The sequence below is a fragment of the Bufo gargarizans genome, chromosome 3 (genome assembly GCF_014858855.1).
Source record: "Bufo gargarizans isolate SCDJY-AF-19 chromosome 3, ASM1485885v1, whole genome shotgun sequence".
Classification (NCBI taxonomy): domain Eukaryota; kingdom Metazoa; phylum Chordata; class Amphibia; order Anura; family Bufonidae; genus Bufo; species Bufo gargarizans.
Genome location: NC_058082.1, coordinates 478,312,694 through 478,334,415, shown reverse-complemented (window position 1 = coordinate 478,334,415; position 21,722 = coordinate 478,312,694). Strand labels below are relative to the sequence as shown.

Here is a 21,722-nt window from a genome sequence, read left to right as displayed (position 1 = left end):
CTAATAAAGCCTTGGAATCTTATGCAGTATTTTTGAATGCTGGAATTTGTTATTCTGTGCATTCCTGGCATCACATGCAGGTGAGGTGGACTTTTTCATGAACATATATATCTTTAATGCATATTGTTACAGAAGTTATCTTGTGAATCCATGTCCATTTCTGCCACCTGATTATCAGATTTCAATATTTTAAGCATTTCAACCTATTGCTTCCCCTAAGATAGTCCTATGACTAGCAAAAATGATGCTAATTTCTTCTGTGCTCGTCAGACAAGTTGAGGATGCCACTGTGACTGCTGCTTTTCTTCTCTGACAAGCAGAGAAGGAGTCGGGACTCTTTGCAGGGAGTCCACTGACGAGAATACAGTGAAGTGGGCAATGGACTGCTCATGCATGTATACCAGTATACAGTACTGAAGGTGCACGCACTAGAAGTTGAGGGGAGACTCAACACTAGGGGGGCACTATAACAATACATCAATGAGTATATCTCCCCACAAAAACATTTCTGATGGGGTATAAATTGATAAACTGTACATAATCACATATTCTGACATCTTAAATGTAAATTAATTTGACCCCGTTAAAAAGAGGTTTCCCTCAAACTATTTTTGCATAGTTGCTACTGTAACCACATGCAAGTTACTTTTGCTCATTTTCCCTGTATTTCAGGTCTCTGTACGGAAAATATGGGTTTCCATAGTTTAAATATAGGAAAAGATGGAGCAAAACTTGGAATTTATGCGTTTACTCTCTGCTCTTTCTGAGCTCAGTTGTATACGGGGGCCAAGTTTGCTGAATCTTTTCTCATAAGTCTATATATCAAGCTGCTCAGCTCCTCCTGCTCTATAACATGCAGCCTGCAGATTACACTGCATTTTCATGGTGACCGGTCCACTCTAAGAGCACTCTGCATGAATGATCCTAGTAGTTGCAAATAATGATGCATGTTAAAGGCTGAAGAAAATTCACTGGTCTAGAATCCCATTGTCCGACATTAATAATGTAAAACCTGTGTGATGAGACAGCTGAATTTCTATGCAAGATCCTCTGTACTTACCAGATAATGGTTGCTATTCAGGCACTGAGATGTCTGCTACAGTGCATGTACAGGTAATGTATACTGCCTAAAATGAGAAGTATTGGTCCTGCACAAACGTAGGCCAGATACGGGTCAGAGTTATACAGGGGACCATACGGAGCCACATATACAACTGTGCATGTGTGACCACCCAGTCCATGTGCAGATGGTGAACAGTACCAGCAGCAATAAAAGTCCTAATCAGAAATGGAACATGGGGTATTAGTGAGCAAATCATTTTCGAAAGGTGCCTTTTTAAAAACAAAAACAAAAAGAAAATGAAATGAAAGTGATCATTTTAAAAGATCTGATGGTATAGGTGCGATTGTGTTAGTGGGAAAAGCCTTTTAATATTATAGAGTTAGGAATTATATTACTGTACGTGTCAGATATTCAGTGAAAACTGTTGAAGTCTTCAGGTCAGCTAATTATGAATGGCCTAGTGAGCGTTATAGCTGTGCATGCCTACCATGAGTTTATAGGTAGGTTCAAATTCATCTATATTCGTCCTACAGAAAAACCTACAGAAAATACTGGACGTAATATGTACCAGGGGTGGTTTGTTCAAGTCTTGTGCAGTCTCTGCAGCCTATATATTGGTTAGGAGACCTGATGCCTTACTGATGTGTGTGTCTATGTCTTATGTTCCAGGACCTTTTGAAGCATACACCTGTTGACCACCCTGACTATCCATTAATACAAGATGCCCTTCGCATCTCCCAGAATTTTCTGTCTAGTATCAATGAAGACATTGATCCACGGAGAACTGCAGTGACAACACCAAAGGGCGAGGTGAGACCATGGCTAGTGTTTTCTTACCAGAGATGAAGATGCCCTTCACTGCATGACACCATCAGCTGCCCTTCGCCCTACTTCTGAAGCTAGATTGCTTGGAAATAGTGCAAGGACTTTCAATAGCAAACTTGTTTCTTGTCATTTGAAAACGAACATTTTGTAGCTTGATCTGTGGCACGTTTATGTGGGCCAATTATTGCGGATGAGTGTTCCTATGAACATTAATTTCTGGCAATTTAATGTAAATAGACCTCTAGATTGCACATCTTGAATTTTTCTGAGGTAAGCAGCACAAGTGGTGCCTGACAAACACTCATCTTACTTGCTTAATAGGTTGAGTCGCACATGCATCTTAGACTACTTTAACACTAGCGGCAGCCTTCTCCGGCAGGCTCTTCTGGCGGGTGAACAGCCTGCCGGATCCGTGCTGCCGCTAGTGTGCGCGTGCCGCCGGAGGTCCGCTCTAGCCCCATTGACTATAATGGGGGCAGCCCGGCGTTCCAGCGGCAGCACAGCAACCATGCCGAGAGGTGTCCCGAATAAAACTACGACATGTCACTACACCCCTGCCGATCAGCAGTTTGAAGAGGCTGCTGCCACCTCCGAAAACCAGGCACAGTACTGTACATTGTACTGTGGCTGTACTTGGTATTGCAGCTCAGGCCCTAACACTTGAATGGAACTGAACTGCAAATAGGCAGTGTGACCAATGAACATGACGTATCTGGCCTGAGAAGAGTTGCGTCAGTTTTTTAGTGTAGATTTTGATTGATGGGGGGGGGGGGGGATTTATTTATTTTTATCTCCTGCAACTTATCAGCACTCTTCCACTGTCACCTCCTCCAGGCTGGTTGATATAACAGCTGTCTGAATGGGGGCGGGGGTTATTTTAACCCGTCATAACTGTGAATTGGTAGCACCTGGAGATATTAGTCTTGTTTGAAAGTTGACAATCTAAGCTTTTAAACATGATCACAGTATTAGGTGAGATACATGGAGAGCTACAGTTATTAGAAATGGGGTCGGGAATAAAAACTGCACATATATATACAGCTTTTACTGGTACCCATTTCAAAAGGGCTGTAATTTGCAACTTATCAAGGCTATTGCCACAATCTTGGTCATATTTAAAATGTTACATTAAAAGAAGACCAAAATTGTGACTGTAGGTCAATGAAATAGAGAAGTTCCCTCCCTTCTGCAGCCACATTCTACCCCGAACATCAGTGTTCAAAACAGTTTTGTCCTTCCATGCCTGAACCAACACCGTTTGGGGGGATCGGGAGTTGGTTAAGGGGCGTATTGGCCACTATAATTGTCAAACAAAAGTATATTTTAGACAGCAATTATTTTAGAGTTATGTGTTGTCTTTCACAATACGTAAGGCTTTTGGTTAAAGACCCTCTGTCAGCATAATCAGCCCTATTAAACCAGACGTACTACCAGACAGGGTGATCATACTGATTGAAATGCTACCTTTCTTTTTTCTGTATGCTAAACAGCTGCAGAGATATCTGTGTTTTTATTCATATGCAAATGAGCACGTTTGAGCACTGCTTTTGTAGCACCCCTGTGCTCACCCTCCCCTTGATTGACTGGACTAGACGTCAAGCAGATGCAATCATGCTTCTCCTCTGTGACACTCAGCTCTGGCTCAAACCTTGCCTTTAGGGCTCATGCACACGGCCTTATGCGTTTTTGCGGTCCTCAGATTGTGTATCCACAATACGGGTATCGGAAACAAGGAGCCTGCCGCTTGCTTTCTTTTTTTTTTTTTTTTTTCTTGGGCCGTGTCACTGATATAGGCTACTTTCACACCAGTGGTTTGCCTTTCCACTATTGAGATCCGTCATGGGATCTAAATGGGGGGGGGGGGGGGGAATGCTTCAGTTTTGTCCCCATTCATTGTCAATGGGGACAAAACTGAATGAAACTGAATGCGTTCCGTTTGGTTGCGTCATCATCGCGGACAGATTAACACTGCAAGCAGCATTTTTCTGTCCACGATGTGGTGCGAAGCAAAACGGATCCGTACTGACTCACAATGTAAGTCAATGGGGATGGATCCGTTTTCTCGGACTCAACAGAAAATGGATCCGTCCCCCATTGACTTTTAATGGTGTTCATGAGAGCTCCGTCCTGGCTATTTTAAAGATAATACAACCGGATCTGTTCATAACCGATGCAGACGGTTGTATTAGAACGGATGCATTTTTGCTGATCCATGACAGATCCAGCAAAAACGCTGGTGTGAAAGTAGCCTAATGGATGTGGACAGCATCTACATCTTTTGCAGCTTCATTGAGATGAATGGGTCCATATCAAACCTACGGCCGTGTGCATGAGCCCTTACACTACGAAACAGGTCTTGAAGTAGATATGGGGAGTATTATGTATCAGGAAAGAAGTATAATTCATCCTAGAGCTGTGTCATAGCATGATGTCATATACACTACCTACAGCCTAGCAAACGTTACGACATGTTGCTGTCAAAGATAGGACATGTGGATCATGGACCCATTGATGTCAGATGCGGTTTCCACACGGCATGTGTCCGTGTTTTGCATATCCACAGTTTGTAGTCCGTAAAATGGTAGTGATTGTGTGAATGGGACCCTTAGGCCTCATGCACACGACAGTATTTTTTCACGGTCCGCAAAACGAGGATCCGTTGGTCCGTGATCCGTGACCGTTTTTTCGTCCGTGGGTCTTCCTTGATTTTTGGAGGATCCACGGACGTGAAAAAAAAAAAGTCGTTTTGGTGTCCACCTGGCCGTGCGGAGCCAAACGGATCCGTCCTGAATTACAATGCAAGTCAATGGGGACGGATCCGTTTGACGTTGACACAATATGGTGCAATTGCAAACGGATCCATCCCCCATTGACTTTCAATGTAAAGTCAGGAGTCCCTTTTATACCATCGGATCGGAGTTTTCTCCAATCCGATGGTATATTTTAACTTGAAGCGTCCCCCATCACCATGGGAACGCCTCTATGTTAGAATATACCATCGGATTTGAGTTACATCGTGAAAACTCATATCCGACAGTATATTCTAACACAGAGGCGTTCCCATGGTGATGGGGACGCTTCTAGTTAGAATATACTACAAACTGTGTACATGACTGCTGCCTGGCAGCATCCGATCTCTTACAGGGGGCTATGATACGCACAATTAACCCCTCAGGTGCCGCACCTGAAGGGGTTAATTGTGCGTATCATATCCCCCTGTAAGAGATCAGGGGCTGCCAGGCAGCAGGGGGCAGACCCCCCTCCCCAGTTTGAATATCATTGGTGGCCAGTGTGCGGCCCTCCCTCCCTACCTCTATTGTATTATTATTAGTGGCACAGTGTGCGCCCCCCCCCTCTATTGTATTTAACTCATTGGTGGCACAGTGTGCTCCAATCCGATGGTATATTTTAACTTGAAGCGTCCCCATCACCATGGGAACGCCTCTATGTTAGAATATACCATCGGATTTGAGTTACATCGTGAAAACTCATATCCGACAGTATATTCTAACACAGAGGCGTTCCCATGGTGATGGGGACGCTTCTAGTTAGAATATACTACAAACTGCCCCCTGCTGCCTGGCAGCCCCGGATCTCTTACAGGGGGCTATGATACGCACAATTAACCCCTTCAGGTGCGGCACCTGAGGGGTTAATTGTGCGGATCACAGCCCCCTGTAAGAGATCGGGTGCTGCCAGGCAGCAGGGGGCAGTCATGTACACCGTTCGTAGTATATTCTAACTAGAAACGTCCCCATCACTATGGGAACGCCTCTGTGTTAGAATATACTGTCGGATCTGTCTGTATGAAATTAACCTACGGCCACGGATCACGGACCCATTGACTTGAATTGGTCCGTGAACCGTTGTCCGTCCCAAAAATAGGACAGGTCATATTTTTTTGACAGACAGAATACATGGATCATGGGTGCGGCTGCAAAACGGTGCATTTTCCGATTTTTCCACTGACCCATTGAAAGTCAACAGGTCCGCGAAAAAAAACGGAAAACGGCACAACGGCTACGGATGCACACAACGGTCGTGTGCATGAGGCCTAAGTGAGACAGTCGGTGAAATTTCTGCAACAAATCAGCCATGTGACAATTCACTATTTTGGACGTTTGGGGGGCTGGAATTGTTCACAGTAGTGGCAGTGAATGGACTACATAGATCACCGATTGGCATAGACGTGTCTTTTTGGTTGTAATTTGATCCGTAGATGAACTGTATGCACATGTCTATTTAAAAAAAAGTGTCTATACAGACCTTTCCCTGTGATCTGTTAAGTTTAGCTTCCGACTGGGAATAGACCTTTAATTTTCATAGTATTTTTGTATCCTCTTACAAATGATGTAGAAATGATCTATGTTAAAATGCTGCGTTGTCCCGGGCTCTTGGCACAATGTGGCGTCTTAGCAGCGTAAGCTTGCAGAAGTTGAATCGAACAGCTGTGCATCTGCTGACAATATTCCTCTTCAGAGAAAACTGAGGCTAATGATAAGGTTTTATAGTGCAAAGAGTGAGTCTTAATTGTGTCATCAAAAATGTGCCCTTTATTCCTGCTGTAAAACCATTTCTAAGCCTTGCCATATGCCTGCAATTACAAATGCTCTAAAATAAACTTGACAAAATTTGTTTACTTGTACAAAAATAAAAGAAAGTTGATAGGGAAACTATAAGCAATTCAGCAAAGTTTGCATCATATTGGTTTATAACAAAAGCATGCAGTGTCAGGTAGCTGCTGCACAAGCCTGCGTTCACTAGACCAGGAGTCGGCAAACTTCACACTGGGAGTTGTAGTTTCACAGCAGCTGGAGTGCCGAAAGCTGCTGATCCCTGGACTATACATTTTAAGACCTTTGAATATGTTAGGTCAGTTCGATGTGAGAAACTCGCTGCGTGTGGCCATGTGGGGTCCTGTTCTGACCTCTGCTCCTCTGACGGGAACGAGCAACATTATGTCAGTGTAATTCAACAGATTTCAAGTCTCTCGGGGTCACACAACCTTATAATATAATCTATCATTATAACGCTGTGCAAACCGGTCAGAGGAGCAGAGGTCAGAACAGGAACTCGCACTGCTACACGCTGCGAGTTTCTCGCGTTAAACTTGCTCGTCTGTGTTCTGGCCTGATAGGCAGACAAAAGAGATAGAGAAGCCCTAGCTATATGACAGGTGCGCACTGACATATGTAACCGGTTAAGTCAATCAAGTCAGCCAAGATAATGTTGGCTACATCTGTATGTAGATTTGTCTGAGCATCCCAAAGTAATGAATCCGATGGACCAAACCTGAGTTCTGGAAATGTTTTTTTACAGTACAAATTCATTTCTGAAGTTATTACCCGAAGTCTCGCCAGACTTCGACGAAGCAATAACTTCGGCTCATCGGAGCCAATACATTCTAATACTGTACGGAGCTCTTGCTCCGTACAGCATTAGAACGAAGTTTTATGCAATCCGACTTCGGATGTTTCATTCAAAGTCGATTCGCTCATCCCTAGCAGTAACCTATAGGTTTTTTCCATCATCCAGTCATTTTATCCCCCTCTATGATGAGGACAGGGTTAATTTACATGAAAGAGCTACCCGTATTACTAGAAGGAAGAATACATTTTAGACATTTCCGGCCTATACCTCTCTTCTGTATTGTGTTAATTTCCATTTCCTTTATTTTGCAGACCCGACAACTGGTAAAAGATGGTTTCATGGTTGAACTTTCCGAAAACTCCCGCAAACTGCGGCATCTTTTCTTGTTTACAGATCTCTTGCTTTGTGCCAAGCTTAAGAAGGCAGCTGTTGGGTAAGGGAAATGTACGGAGGTGTGGGAGTATATGAGCTTTGTATTCCCAGAACACGTCCATTGTCAGGCCTGTGTTTGCCGTGCACAACATGTAGTTGCAGTCTATAGCGCGTAACATTGTGCCCCCTGTGACCAGGCTTAACAGGTCTCCCACCTTGTTCTTTACAATAACCAACGCATTTAGCTGCCTCTTGCTGCTTTTATTTAAATGTGTTTGTTCATATGTATCAAGAACGTGCATTGACGCACAGAAGTTTTACCCGTCGTTGCCTGCCCTGTAAAGCCTAGAACCATCAGACTGTAGATATCAGTATATGCCTTTCATGCCCAACAACATGCTTGTTTCTTTATGCCCAGTGGCTGATGCATGGTGGCTCAGTGGTGCCTTGCAGCGCTGGGGTACTAGGTTCGAATCCGACCAAGGACAATACAGTATCTGCCCGGAGTTTGATGTTCATCACATAGAGCAGGGAAAAATGTACCCACTGACTGTGGCATCATTTTTATGTTTACAAGTGGGAAAAGTGGATTTAAAGGGGTCATCTAAGTGAAAAAGAATAGCAAAACACAACATTCACTTCTCCTGTGCCGGACCCGGCTCTCGTGGTGCTCTCCTGTGCCGGACCCGGCTCTCGTGGTGCTCTCCTGTGCCGGACCCGGCTCTCGTGGTGCTCTCCTGTGCCGGACCCAGCTCTCGTGGTGCTCTCCTGTGCCGGATCCGGCTCTCGTGGTGCTCTCCTGTGCCGGATCCGGCTCTCGTGGTGCTCTCCTGTGCCGGATCCGGCTCTCGTGGTGCTCTCCTGTGCCGGATCCGGCTCTCGTGGTGCTCTCCTGTGCCGGATCCGGCTCTCGTGGTGCTCTCCTGTGCCGGATCCGGCTCTCGTGGTGCTCTCCTGTGCCGGATCCGGCTCTCGTGGTGCTCTCCTGTGCCGGATCCGGCTCTCGTGGTGCTCTCCTGTGCCGGATCCGGCTCTCGTGGTGCTCTCCTGTGCCGGATCCGGCTCTCGTGGTGCTCTCCTGTGCCGGATCCGGCTCTCGTGGTGCTCTCCTGTGCCGGATCCGGCTCTCGTGGTGCTCTCCTGTGCCGGATCCGGCTCTCGTGGTGCTCTCCTGTGCCGGATCCGGCTCTCGTGGTGCTCTCCTGTGCCGGATCCGGCTCTCGTGGTCTCCTGCTGGACTTATCTTGCTGTCCCACAGCTACTTGGGTTTCATCTTTGCAAGAGATCTTTTATCAGCTTTATTCCTTACTGTATAAATAACATTCTTTTTTTGTGTCCAGGAAACACCAGCAGTATGACTGCAAGTGGTACATTCCGCTGGCCGATCTGGTATTCCCCTCCTTAGAGGAGTCAGAGCCCATCCCACAGCTGCACGCCACTCCTGACCATGAGATAGAGGAAATGAAGGCAAAGATATCCGTTCTGAAAAGTGAGATCCAAAAAGAAAAGGTTAGTAAATTGGCTAATCGGCCTTTATAACCTCGCCTTTATCTGTTTCTAAGGTGGTTTACTGGGGTGAGCGCAATACTCGGTCATGAGAGCTTTACAAGAACCGAGGGTAAAATTGGTGTGACATTACCATGTCTTAAAACACCAGACCCCATGATGGAAACCCTACGGACACCATCATAGTCAGTTGGGTTTGTCAGATGCCATTCTTGTCCATCGTTAACATGATCTGGTAGTCTGAAGATGACGCAGAATAGCAGCCCAGATGTGAACAAAGCCTTATAGACGCACACAATGTATTTGAAAGGCGTAAAGTCTTTGGCCCTGATTAATCATGCCTTAACTGCAGAATTCTGGCTTCAACAAGTCTCAAAATGAGGCTTTTGCGACCTTTTGGACTTACTTGAGCAAACATTTTGAGACGTTTTTACATTTTTACACCACTTACTCCAGTTTTGAAATATGGGTGGGAAAGTGGACGTGGTTAACTATGGTACTGAGTTCGACTCCAGATTTATAACTGAGACTTATTTAAAAGGTTGCAGACTCACTGCCGTAGAAGGATGGAGTAGGAAAACTGGAGTAGTTTTCTAGACACAAGTGTTAGGTTTGATGGGGTTGTGTCATCTCAAGCATTGGTGCAATGTCGGTATGATATGCCGATATGCCACCAATGTCTGATGGGTGCAGGACCCACCTCTGAGACCTGCAGCTGTCTCTGAAATGGAGCCTGCAACGTGGAGGAGAACGGACTGTGCATGCACGGCTGCCCTTCATTCATTTCTATGGGAGTGCCGAACAACGCCATTCACTTCTGTGGGGATGATATAAATTTTAGGCAGTCCCATAGAAATGAATGGAGGGGGGCTGCACATGCACAGTCCGCTGTCCTTAACTCTGCGAGCTCCTTTCTGGAGTTATGTGTGGGCCCTAGAGGAGGGACCTGCACATACCAGACTAGTGATATGCCACCAATACACGACACAACCCCTTTAAGGATAAGGCAAATTTATCAAACACCACCAATGCCAACACGGACTCGAGCAAAACTGACTTCAGATATTCCCCTCATGATAAATTTTGTAAAGTCTCAGTAAAACATTTTTCCATAAAAAATTAAGGTTATGTGAATAATTTGTCCTTTGTCTCTTCAATTTACATCATGTCATGAGACCTTGTAGACGCTGTTGACATTTACTCATTTATTGCTGTGAGTGTTAAACCGTTTGATAAAACTTTCTAATTAAAAGATTGAAACATAAATTAAATTATAAATACTGTGTAGAATAAATAGAAAAGGCAAAATCTTAACATAAAGTTGTCTTTCAAGTGAAGCCATCAGCATCCCTGACATGTCTGTTATTGCCCATGAAACAGCAATTTTCTTATAGCTGTGCAATGCCCCGCTGCTTTTATTCCTACTGGAAATTTAGGAATACATTGATAACCAGGTATTATCATTTTATCATTACCCAGTCAGAGGAGGGTGTCCCTACACCGTCTGGTAGTGTTCGCACTAGTTGGATAGCGTCAGACTGTGTAGGGACAAACCCTCACTGGTAACATCTATGTGTTCCTAAATTTCTAGGAGGAATAACAGAGGAGCACAATGTCAAGTTCAAAGAAAACTTTGCTGTAGAATTGTTGTTTCATGGGAAATGCAAGCATTTGCTGAAGTAGATAAGTCAGGGTGGGTGACGGAGATCTCTGCTGCCTCCAGTTGCCCCATTGTCTCATTGGTGTCTGTCCATCTATCTCTGCAGAAGTCCAATAAAGGATCAAGTCGCGCTATTGAAAGGCTGAAGAAGAAAATGTTTGAGTATGAATCCTGGCTTCTGCTCTTCTCCCCCACAATTCCGTTCCGAATCCATAACAAGAATGGCAAGGTAAGTCTTGGTGGTGGGTTGCCTGTAGCCGGCAGCTGTGTCTCCCCGCTGAGATTCGAGATGAAGCCAGTATTGTATGAGATACACAAATAGGAACCCGCTTTGGTTTTCCCACCTGGGGATTGTGGAAAGCCAGCCATGGTTATTTGCATACTTTGAAGATTTGGATACAGAGAGGATGATGCCAGGAGGGGAATTCTGCAGCGTCTGATGTGAGGAGTGAGTCAGGACGCCCAGGGAAGAAATGCGTGGGAGCCATACAAGCTCCACACAGAACTACTGATTTGGCTTTAAACCTACTCTTTGCCTTTGACTTCAAATTACAAGGACACATTGCTTTCAGGACAAACCTTAAAAGGGCTCATTTTAGCTGCAGACCCCATGTTGCTATATTGAGACATTCAGCTGGCGGTATGTTTCAGAAAACTGAAGTAAACTATGGAAGTAGAAAGGATGTTCAGTGTCTAGATATCCAGCTTTTTTTATTATGAGTGACGTGCCAGAGAGAACAGGGCAGGGCAAGATCAACGATGATGAGCTCCTCCATGAGACCCTAAGGCAGTGATCTGCAACCTGCGCCTGCAAATCTACAACTCCTATCATGCCCTGGTAGCCGTAGGCAGGAGCGGACTGGGAACGTAAAATGGCCCTGGGAAAAAAAAAACACTAAAAGTGGTCCCATGTTGTAGGCGGGGCTAAATTGACAGAAGGTGGAACAACACAAGTAGGCGGGCCCAGCAATACCGCAGTGCAGGACAAAATACCGCCCCAGCAGAACCAAATACCACAGAGCAGCACAATATACGGCTCCAGGAGAACCAGATACAACAGTGCAGCACTAAATACTGCCACCCATGCCACAGTATGAAACTATATCATCGTCCTGAGGACAGCAATAAAGTTGAATTCAGGAGGGCATAAGTGTCTGATCTAGGGTTGTTGCGGGTATCGAAATTTCGATACCCAATTGATACTTTTTTCCCAGTATCGATACGATACCGAGATTTCCATTTTTTTCAATACTGTGCTGCGCAGTCTAGTATCACAGAACATGAGCGCGCTGCTGAGAGCACGCTCATGTTCCCTCAGCAGCACAGGGTAGAAGGAAGCAGTGTCTCCTCTCTCCTGTGCCGCTGCTGCCACTGCCACCAATGCTCTCCTCATTGGTGGCGCACTGCGCCACCAATGATAGGAGGATTTTAAATGTACTTTGTTACCAGGCTACATAGAGCGGCACCCAGGGATCTCCCTGCACTTACTATTATTCCTGGGCGCCGCTCCATTTGCCCCGCTGTGCCCCCATTACGGTCTCCTGCTCCGTATGCTAATTACTACTATAGGAGCAATCGGGAGACATCAGCTTCTCTCCCTGGGCGTTCCTTCTCCCAGGCTGTAGCGCTATCCAATCGCAGCGCAGAGCGTCACAGCCAGGGAGAAGGAACGCCCAGGAGAGAAGCTGATGTCTCCCGATTGCTCCTATAGTAGTAATTTGCATACGGAGCAGGACACAGTAATGGGGGCACAGCGGGCGAACGGAGCGGCGCCCGGGAATAATAGTAAGTGCAGGGAGATCCCTGGGTGCCGCTCTGTCTAGCCTGCTCATGAAAGGTCCTCTTTAACTTTTAATACAGGAGGTAGGTGCCGGCAGCAGAATCGCATAGCCGGCACCCTGCCTCTGTCGGGGAGCTGCAATCAGCGGCAGATAACCCCTCAGGTGCGGCACCTAAGGGGTTAACTGCCGCTGATCTGCTGCCAGTACCCGCCTCCTGTATTAAAGGTTAATTATCATTGGTGGCGCAGTGCTCCTGCCCCCCTCAACCCACCCAGTATTAAAATCATTGGTGGCAGTGGCCACAGGGTCCCCTCCCCTTCTCATTAGTGGCAGTAGCCACAGGGTCCCCTCCCCCTCATTGGTGGCAGTGGCAGCGTCTGATCGGAGCAGCAGCACTGTAATCCTTGGGCTCTGATCGGTTACCATGGCAGCCAGGACACTACTGAAGCCCTGGCTGCCAAAGTCAGCTCCCTGCTACTGTGTGCACTGTGCGCAGGGCAGCAGGGACAGTGTGAGCTCCTATTCACCCTGATAGAGATCTATTAGGGTGAATAGGACACTGGATCAAGAGAGCCCAGGTTCTGGCCCCTAAGGGGGGAAATAGTTATTAAACTGTAAAAAAAAATAACACACACCAAGTATAAATCACCCCCTTTCCCAATTTTACATATATGTTTATTTATTGTTTATATATTTTATCACATTGCCACGTCCGAAAAGTCCAAACTATTAAAATATTTTAAAAAATCTATGCGGCGAATGCCGGAACAGAGAAAAATAAAAATAAAAACTGCAAGATTCGCCTTTTTTTTTTTTTAAATGCTGAGTGCTTGTGGCTTTTTTGGGGTTTTATTTTTTTCGCATGGTATCGAGTATCGCAATACTTTTTTATGGTATCGAAATCGAATCAAAAATTTGGTATCGCAACTACTCTAGTCTGATGCTCCTACATTAATTATTGCTGAGAACATCAGATCTTTATGTACTTGGCTGGCGGCCAAGAGAAGGGCCTGGGTGGCCCCTTGGGCATAGGTCCATTAGGAATTTTCCATGAAATCAGCAGCCACAAACAACAAACCATGTATGCAGTACTTGGAGGACCTGCCACCGCCTGTTACCAGTAGCAGGTGTATCTGACTCTGTCCAATCAGTGCTGCTGGTGTCAGGCTGTGCAGGGACACCCCCCCAACTGGTAACACCCATCTGTATCTCTTCTGCAAGCTGCTGGTAATTCATAACATCTAGTAGAAATAACAGAGAAATAGCACAACAGAGTCCTAAGAATAGATGAATTATTTCATGAGGAATGCAAGTAGTTACTAAAACAGACAATATTTTACGTGCTAACAATCCAAATGTTATTTTTATTTTTAAGTCTGCGTTATTTGGGAGCTTTACTACCAGGAGACTTAAACAGGCAAATCATATTCTGTTTCTCCTATTTGAAGAGAGCTCCAGCTAAACGTTATTATCATAGGAAAATGCTGAATTATTATTATACCGCTTCATTATCCTGACACAGTCTGGATACATCATGTATGTAGAGGCACAGCGTCATACAGAGGTTGTCATGCTTTCAGGGATATGATACACATTGCATGTAGGGTCTTACTAAATATGAATTAGACTCTGTTCACATTAGCATTATGCCTTAAAGGGGTTGACCCACTTCAATAAATGGCATTTATCATGTACAAAAAGTTAAAGGGGTTGTCTGTTTTTTGTATTGATGACCTGTCCTCGATATAGGTCATCAATATCAGATCGGTGGAGGTCTGACTCGCGGCACCCCCACCGATCAAGGCAGCGCTGAGTTATCTTCTCTGTGGACCCGCTCGCTGTCGACATTGCAGCCACAAGCAGTGCCATTACATCTCCTCTGTCCCATTCACTTCAATTGGACGGCTCCTTCCTGTTCAAGTGAATAGGACAGAGCCGTCCCATTGAAGTAAATGGGGACGCCAGAGCTGTAATTACATCTGCTCGCCGCTGCAGTTGTGACAGCGAGCAGGTATGCAGTGAAAAGAAGGTGGAGCTTGTACAAGCACTGCCTTCTCTTCAAACAGCTGATCAGCGGGGGTGACGGGAGTCAGACCCCCACCAATCTGATATTGATGACCTATCCTGAGGACAACCGACAACCCCTTTAATACGAGGCATTTACTAATGTATTGTGCTTGTCCATATTGCCTCCTTTGCCGGATAGATTCATTTTTCCATCACATTGTACACTGCTCGTATCCCGTGGTTATGACCACCTACAATCCAGCTGCAGTGGCCGTGCTTGCACGCTATAGGGAAAAGCTTCAGTTGTGCCAGTACCTTTTCCTATAGTGTGCAAGCACGGCCACCGCTGCTCGTTTGCAGGGTGGTCATAACTAGGCTTGAGTGAATTGAGCTTAGGATGATAGATCCGAAGTCGATTCATAAAAAAAAAAACGTCTTTTGTAATGCGGTTTCTGTACAGCATTAAAATGTATGGGCTTCTGAAGTTGAGCGAGACTTTGGTATTTCTATCTGTGTATTTAAAAGCATTTTTAAATCTGAATCTGAAGTCTGATTTGGTTCTGGCTGGTTCCTTGGTACCAAAGCAGACTTCGGGTTTATATTTTTAAATGTTTTTAAATGCGCAGATAGAAATACCGAAGTCATTCACCAAAGTCTCGTGCAACTTCGGCCGAGACAAACTTTGCTATACGGAGCCCATACATTTTAATGCTGCACAGAAACTGCTTTACGGACGAAGGGGGTCATTTACTATCAGAAATACGCCTATGTATGGCGTGATTCTGGCTTAAAGGTTAGTTAAAACCCCAATCTGCAACTTTCCCCACTCACTCGAGGTCTAAAAATGTGGGTGGGTCCGGCTCATTCATAATTTTCTACAGTTGTTTTAGGTGTCCGAAATAACCGAGGTGTGAACGGAGCCTTACGTGTAAATTCCTTTCCATGGACTGTGAATCTGAAACTGTAATTCATAAAATGCAATCTTCCATTCAAGCGAATTGCAATGCACGACTTGTATAGAAGTCACCACGAGCTTTATGTTCCATTTAGGCAAGAAATGTGATTTCCTACACTTCAGTGCCTTATGTAATATCCATTCTTATGACCGTTCTCCTCCTCAGAACCTGTAAGATAATGCAGTGTCTTCTTCTCCACAGAGCTATCTGTTCCTTCTGTCATCAGATTACGAGAGGTCCGAGTGGAGGGAAGTCATTCAGAAGCTGCAGAAGAAAGGTAAGTGACTCCCACTATAACCCCCCCCGGACAACTTACTGGCATGATGGACTGTGCCCCTGCCGCCTTCTCATACGGCCGTCCATCACTGTGGATTCACTTGTTCCTAACATTTCTAAGCACAGCGATGGCTTCTCAGCTTCTTATGAAAATCTTAGAAGACATAGGAATTTATATTGTGATGGAAAAAACACATTTTGCTGTTTAACCCTAAGAGGACCTTGTAATTTTCCTCTTTCGTGTTTTCGTTTTTTACTCCCCGCCTTCCGAGAGCCATAACTTCTTTTTTTTTTTTTTTTTTTTTTTTTTTTTTTTTTCTCGTTCGCATAGCCTTATGAGGGCTTTTTCCGGGACAAGTTTCTAATGCCACTATTTTATATTGCGTATGATGTAGCAGGGAAAAAAATCCAAATGGGGTGGAATTAACAAAAAAAAAAGAATTCTGCAACAGTTTTATGGTGTTTTTTTGTTTTGTTTTTGTTTGTTTTTTACAGCGTTCCCTATTCTGTAAAATTGGTCATTACGGTTACAATGATGCCACACTCGTATATATATTTATTTCTTGCGATTTAATACTGAAAAAAAATAATAATGTTCTGACTATAACTTTTTTGTAGTTATGTGTACAGAGCTGTGTGAGGACTCATTTGTTGCGGGGCGATCTGTCCTTTTCAGTGATGCCATTTGTGGAGTTTGACTTTTTGATCACTTTTTGTTAATTTTTGGGGGGGAGGTGAAGTGACAAAAAATGGTGAATGGATAAATATTATACATTAATAGTACAGTTTTCCCACCCGGCAATGCCCATGACTTATTTAATTTTTTTTATTGTTTATGTATTTTGATTTTGTTGAAAGAGGGGGCGAGTTTATATTATTTGTTTATATATATTTTTTTATATTTTTAAAATAATTATTATTATTTTTTTTTAATCACCCTGGGTAACACAATTTACTGTATAACAATACAGTGCTGCCACCTGCTGGCCTGTATTGGTATATTCCAGTATTAGCTATCTGAGCCTTAGGCTACTTTCACACTGGCGTTTTGCATTCCGTTTGTGAGATCCGTTCTAAACGGATCTGTTCAGCCCCAATGCATTCTGAATGGATGCGGATCAGTTCAGAATGCATAAGTTTGGCTCCATTCCGCCTCCATTCCGCTCTGGATGCGGACACCAAAACGCTGCTTGCAGCGTTTTGGTGTCCGCCTGGCGGTGCGGAGCCAAACGGATCCGTCCTGACTTACAATGTAAGTCAATGGGGACTGATCCGTTTTCACTGACACAATATGTTGCAGTTGAAAACTGATCCCTCCCCCATTGACTTTCAATGTAAGTCAGGACGGATCCGTTTTGACTTAGACTTTTTTTAAAAAGAATAATGCAAACGGATCCGTTCTGAACGGATACAAGCGTTTGCATTATAGGTGCGGATCCGTCTGTGCAGATACCAGACGGATCCGCACCTAACGCAGGTGTGAAAGTAGCCTCAGTGGTGATCACATATATCCGCTCCAGGTCTCTTCTGTTTGAAACAGCAGAAACCTGGCAGCTATTGCGCCCGCTGCATGATCCAGCGGACGCCATATTTAAAGTGGCGACTTCCACCGTACACGCAGGAGATCACCAAGGGTTTAAAGAGGTTGTCTCACTTACGGAAATGGCATTTCTCATGTAGAGAAAGTTAATAGAAGGCACTTACTAATGTATTGTGATTGTCCATATTGCCTCCTTTGCTGGCTTGATTCATTTTTCCATCACATACACTGCTCGTTTACAGGGGTTGCGACCACCCTGCAATGTAGAAGAGATGGTCATTCTAGCACACTATAGGAAAAAGCGCCAGCCTATGCACACTCCCATGGTCACAGTCACCAGAGAAGGCCGATGCTTTTTCCCATAATGCACAAGCACGGCCACTGCTGATGGATTACAGAGTGGTCGTAACCATGGAAACGAGCAGTGTATAATGTGATGCAAAACTGAATCAAGTCAGCAAATCAAGTGCCTTGTATTAACTTTCTCTACCTGACAAATGCCATTTGCTGAAGTGAGACAACCCTTTAATCATGTAAAGTACATAGTGCATTATAGCACTGTCATACAGATATTAAAACATGGCTAATATCCGAAAATAAGGACCCTCAGATAGAGGATATACTGTAATAATAATGTCTAATGTTGCATGTACATGATAGAGACACGTTACAGATGAATGAAAATGGCTTATACAAAGAAAATATAATAAGGGGCATTTATCAAGCTATTTACACCACTAAAAAGTTTTAAGTTATGAAGCACGCCATAATTTGCAACTTTTTGAACTTCTTGCCACTTTTCTTCAGTGCTGAGAAAGGGGGTGTGGCTTAGCGGGAAGGGAGGAGTCTACCACGTCCCCCAGATTTACTAGAACTTGCATCGGAAACTGGCATAAGTCATAGCTCAAATCTACACCGGCCCATAGCTGATGTAGATCAGAGTTTCTCGGGCACAGAGTGTGACCAGTCCTGGAGGGAAGGAGGATTTGGAGCCATCCAGAATTTAGCTGCTTTCTTTCTAGAGAAAAAACTGCTCAAAAAAATAAAGGGAACACTTAAACAACACACTGTAACTCCAAGTCCGTCACACTTCTGTGAAATCAACCTGTCCAGTGATGAAGCAACACGGATTGTGAATCAGTTTCACCTGCTGTTGTGTAAATTGAACAGACAACAGGTAGAAATGATAGCAATTAGCAAGACACCCCCTGTATGTGTCGTCCGCTGCATGAAAGACGGCCAAGCCCCGCTCTGGGCAGCCGAGACCCGGAGCAGTAACATGATTGATAACGCTCCGTGCCTCTCTGTGATCTTTTTACTACAAAATCACGGTGACCACTTTATCTCAATCATGTTAATGCTCCATGTCTCTGCTGTCCGGAGCCGGGCGTGGCACTCTTTCACACAGCGGATTACCCGCACGGCATCCGCTTGTGTGAAAGAGCCCTAAAGGAGCGGTTCTGCAGGTGGTGACCACAGACCATTTCTCTGTCCTCATCCTTTCTGGCTGTTGTTTTGGTCACTTTTGCATTTTGTCATTGCTCTCATCACTAGAGGTAGTGTGAGACGGTGTCTACAACCCACAGAAGTTGCTCAGGTAGTGCAGCTCATCCAGGATGGCCCATCAATGTGGGCTGATGCAAGAAGGTTAGCTGTGTGTGTCAGCAAAGTGTCCAGAGCATGGAGAAGATGCCAGGAGACGTGGCCTTTACCTTGCAAAAAATAATTGTAGGGCCCAATCGTGGTATGAGCATAGCCTAACAATGCACATCCCATAGATGCAATTGGTACAATTCACACCTTTGTTTATGCTCGGGGCACAATGGTCATTCTAGACTTAGGTGTATCTTAAAAACGATTGCTGCACACTCACCTAATACATATCTAATATAGGGATAAACGGATGCAGCATTACCAGTTTAAGAATCCTTAATGGACATTAAAGGGGTTCTCCAGGAATTAAGAAAATAAAATTACTGAAAATGCTAAAATATTACTTAGATAAAATCCTATTAGTACACACAAAACCTGTCCTAATCACACAGGAGGACGTTGCTTCACAACACTGAGCTAAAGAGCTGCTTCATCCTCCTCTCTGTTCTACTTGTCAGAAATGATGGTCCTGATTACAGCTGATAAGATCTTTAGCTGAATCTCTGTAGGAATGGAGTTCATGAGGAGACCTGAATTAGAGATAAGGGTGGGGGTAATGAGCAGCAGCACTTGTATGCAGTCTCTGTACTTCATGTCTTCTCATGAACTCCATTCCCACAGAGATTCAGCTGAAGATCTTATCAGCTGTATTCAGGATCATAATCCCTACCAAGCAGAGCAGAGAGGAGGATGAGGCTGCTCTGAAGTAACTTGTCCTGCTGTGCGATTAGGACAGCAGCCATTTTATTTTTTCTAATGATTGCTCCCCAGACAAAAGAAGCCATTATAACCAATGATTAGTATTTGGGAAAATATTTATAATAAAGTAATATTTAAGTATTTTTGTTTTAATTCCTGGAGAAACCTTTTAATACGTTAATGGTTAAAGGAGGGATATCATCTAGTGACGTACCTTTTAAAGGAGGCAGGCCATGTGACTGCTATGGGGCCCAGAAGGAGGACCTGGCGCTGAACTCCTTTTGTCTTCCTGGTGCAAAATCACTCTATTTTCATGCAGCCATCACTAGGGGGAGCTCAGTGCAAGCAGATTTTTACAGCTTCTAATTCAGTCAGTTGTAACTACATGAATTCCTGTGCACTGAGCTCCCCCTAGTGGTGGCTGCAGGCAGCTATCTTTGTAATAGAAAAGAAGCACGAGATTTATCACTGTATTTGTGCCAGTTGCCTGGTGTACAGTAAGTACATTGAGAAATACGGTGTTCTGAATGAGCACCGTATTTACGCAGCACCTGTTCCACCTTTACTGACATAGAGGCCGGATAAAGTGGATGATAACAATTGCAATTTTTTTAATCAAAATTTCTTCCGCTTAATAAAAAAAAACACAAACTCATCTGACATCTGGGGTGTTGCACTTTTCATCCTGCATTGCTTGGGAGTGATTGATGCATGTGTACTGGGAGGGGCAGGGGGGCCCATACTGTGTTTTACTGTGTACGCCCCTGATATCCTCCAGCATAATCTTTAGTCCTCCAACATATACTGCAACATTTTAACCTGCATAGCATTCAAGCATTGAGTGTGTAACAGTCTTCACTAGAGGAAGGGGGAGATTTATCAAAACTGGTGCAACTGGCTTAGGCTACTTTCACACTGACGTTTCTGGGTCCGCTTGTGAGATCCGTTTCAGGGATCTCACAACCGGCCCAAAACAAAATCAGTTCAGCCCTAATCCATTCTGAATGGATAAGGATCCGTTCAGAATGCATCACTTTGGCTGCGTTTTGTCTCCGCTACGTTTTTCAGACGGTCACTAAAACGCAGCTTGCAGCCTTTTGGTGACCGTCTGACTATGCGGAGCCTAACGGATCCGTCTAGACGTACAATGTAAGTCAATGGGGACGGATCCGTTTTCACTGACTTAATATGGTGCAATTGAAAACGGATCCGTCCCCCATTGACTTTCAATGTAAGTCAGGACGGATCCGTTTTGACTTAGACTTTTTTTTGAATGAATAATGCAAACGGATTCGTTATTAACGGATACAAGCGTTTAAATTATTCTTGCGGATCCGTATTTGCAGATACAAGACGAGTGTGAAAGTAGCCTTAGTTGCAAATAGCAACTAATCAGATTGATCTTTTTATTCTCCAAAGGAACTCTGAAAAAATCAAAGGTGGAATCCGATTGGTTGCTGTGGACAACTAAGCCAGTTTTCCTTTGAACCAGCTTTGATAAATCTTGCTGAAAGAATACTTTGGATGTTGGCACTCCTTTTACCATTCTCATGTGTGGCTTATCGTCTGCCTGACTTCTTCAAATTATTATTTTCTTTTTATTTTAGACCTACAAGCTTTTGCACTCAGTTCTTTGGAACTCCAAGTGCTTACTGGATCCTGCTTCAAACTGCGCACAGTACACAACATGCCTATAATCAGCAATAAGGATGGTAAGCACTGAAGTCTGCAGTACAGTTTGTCTACCACTGGGTGGCACTGCAGCCTGTATCTTGTCTTTTAGGATAATAGTAATATCAGGAAAAAGGAAGAAACTTTTTTCATATTGACTTGTACGGACACATATATCTAGTATTCAGACTTTAAATGATTTGTTAATTGGCTTTGTTGTTAATACATGACAGATAATTATCATACATTCATTTCAATAGGATTATGACCGAAATGTCTATTGGTTTTGACTAATGCAGGGATCAGCAACCTCCGGAACTCCAGCTGTTCAGAAACTACAACT

General features: G+C 44.3%; 1 protein-coding gene across 4 annotated transcripts in view; it reads left to right on the top strand.

The window, feature by feature from the left end:
- ABR (ABR activator of RhoGEF and GTPase) overlaps positions 1-21,722 on the top strand; it is a 353,402-nt gene that overhangs the window by 267,366 nt on the left and 64,314 nt on the right. For all 4 annotated transcript variants that reach the window (XM_044283775.1, XM_044283776.1, XM_044283778.1 and 1 more), the window contains 6 exons: positions 1,733-1,873; positions 7,570-7,691; positions 8,971-9,139; positions 10,903-11,025; positions 15,742-15,817; positions 21,316-21,420. In XM_044283775.1, the coding sequence (XP_044139710.1) occupies positions 1,733-1,873; positions 7,570-7,691; positions 8,971-9,139; positions 10,903-11,025; positions 15,742-15,817; positions 21,316-21,420 (736 nt within the window). The remainder of the gene's footprint in view (positions 1-1,732; positions 1,874-7,569; positions 7,692-8,970; positions 9,140-10,902; positions 11,026-15,741; positions 15,818-21,315; positions 21,421-21,722) is intronic.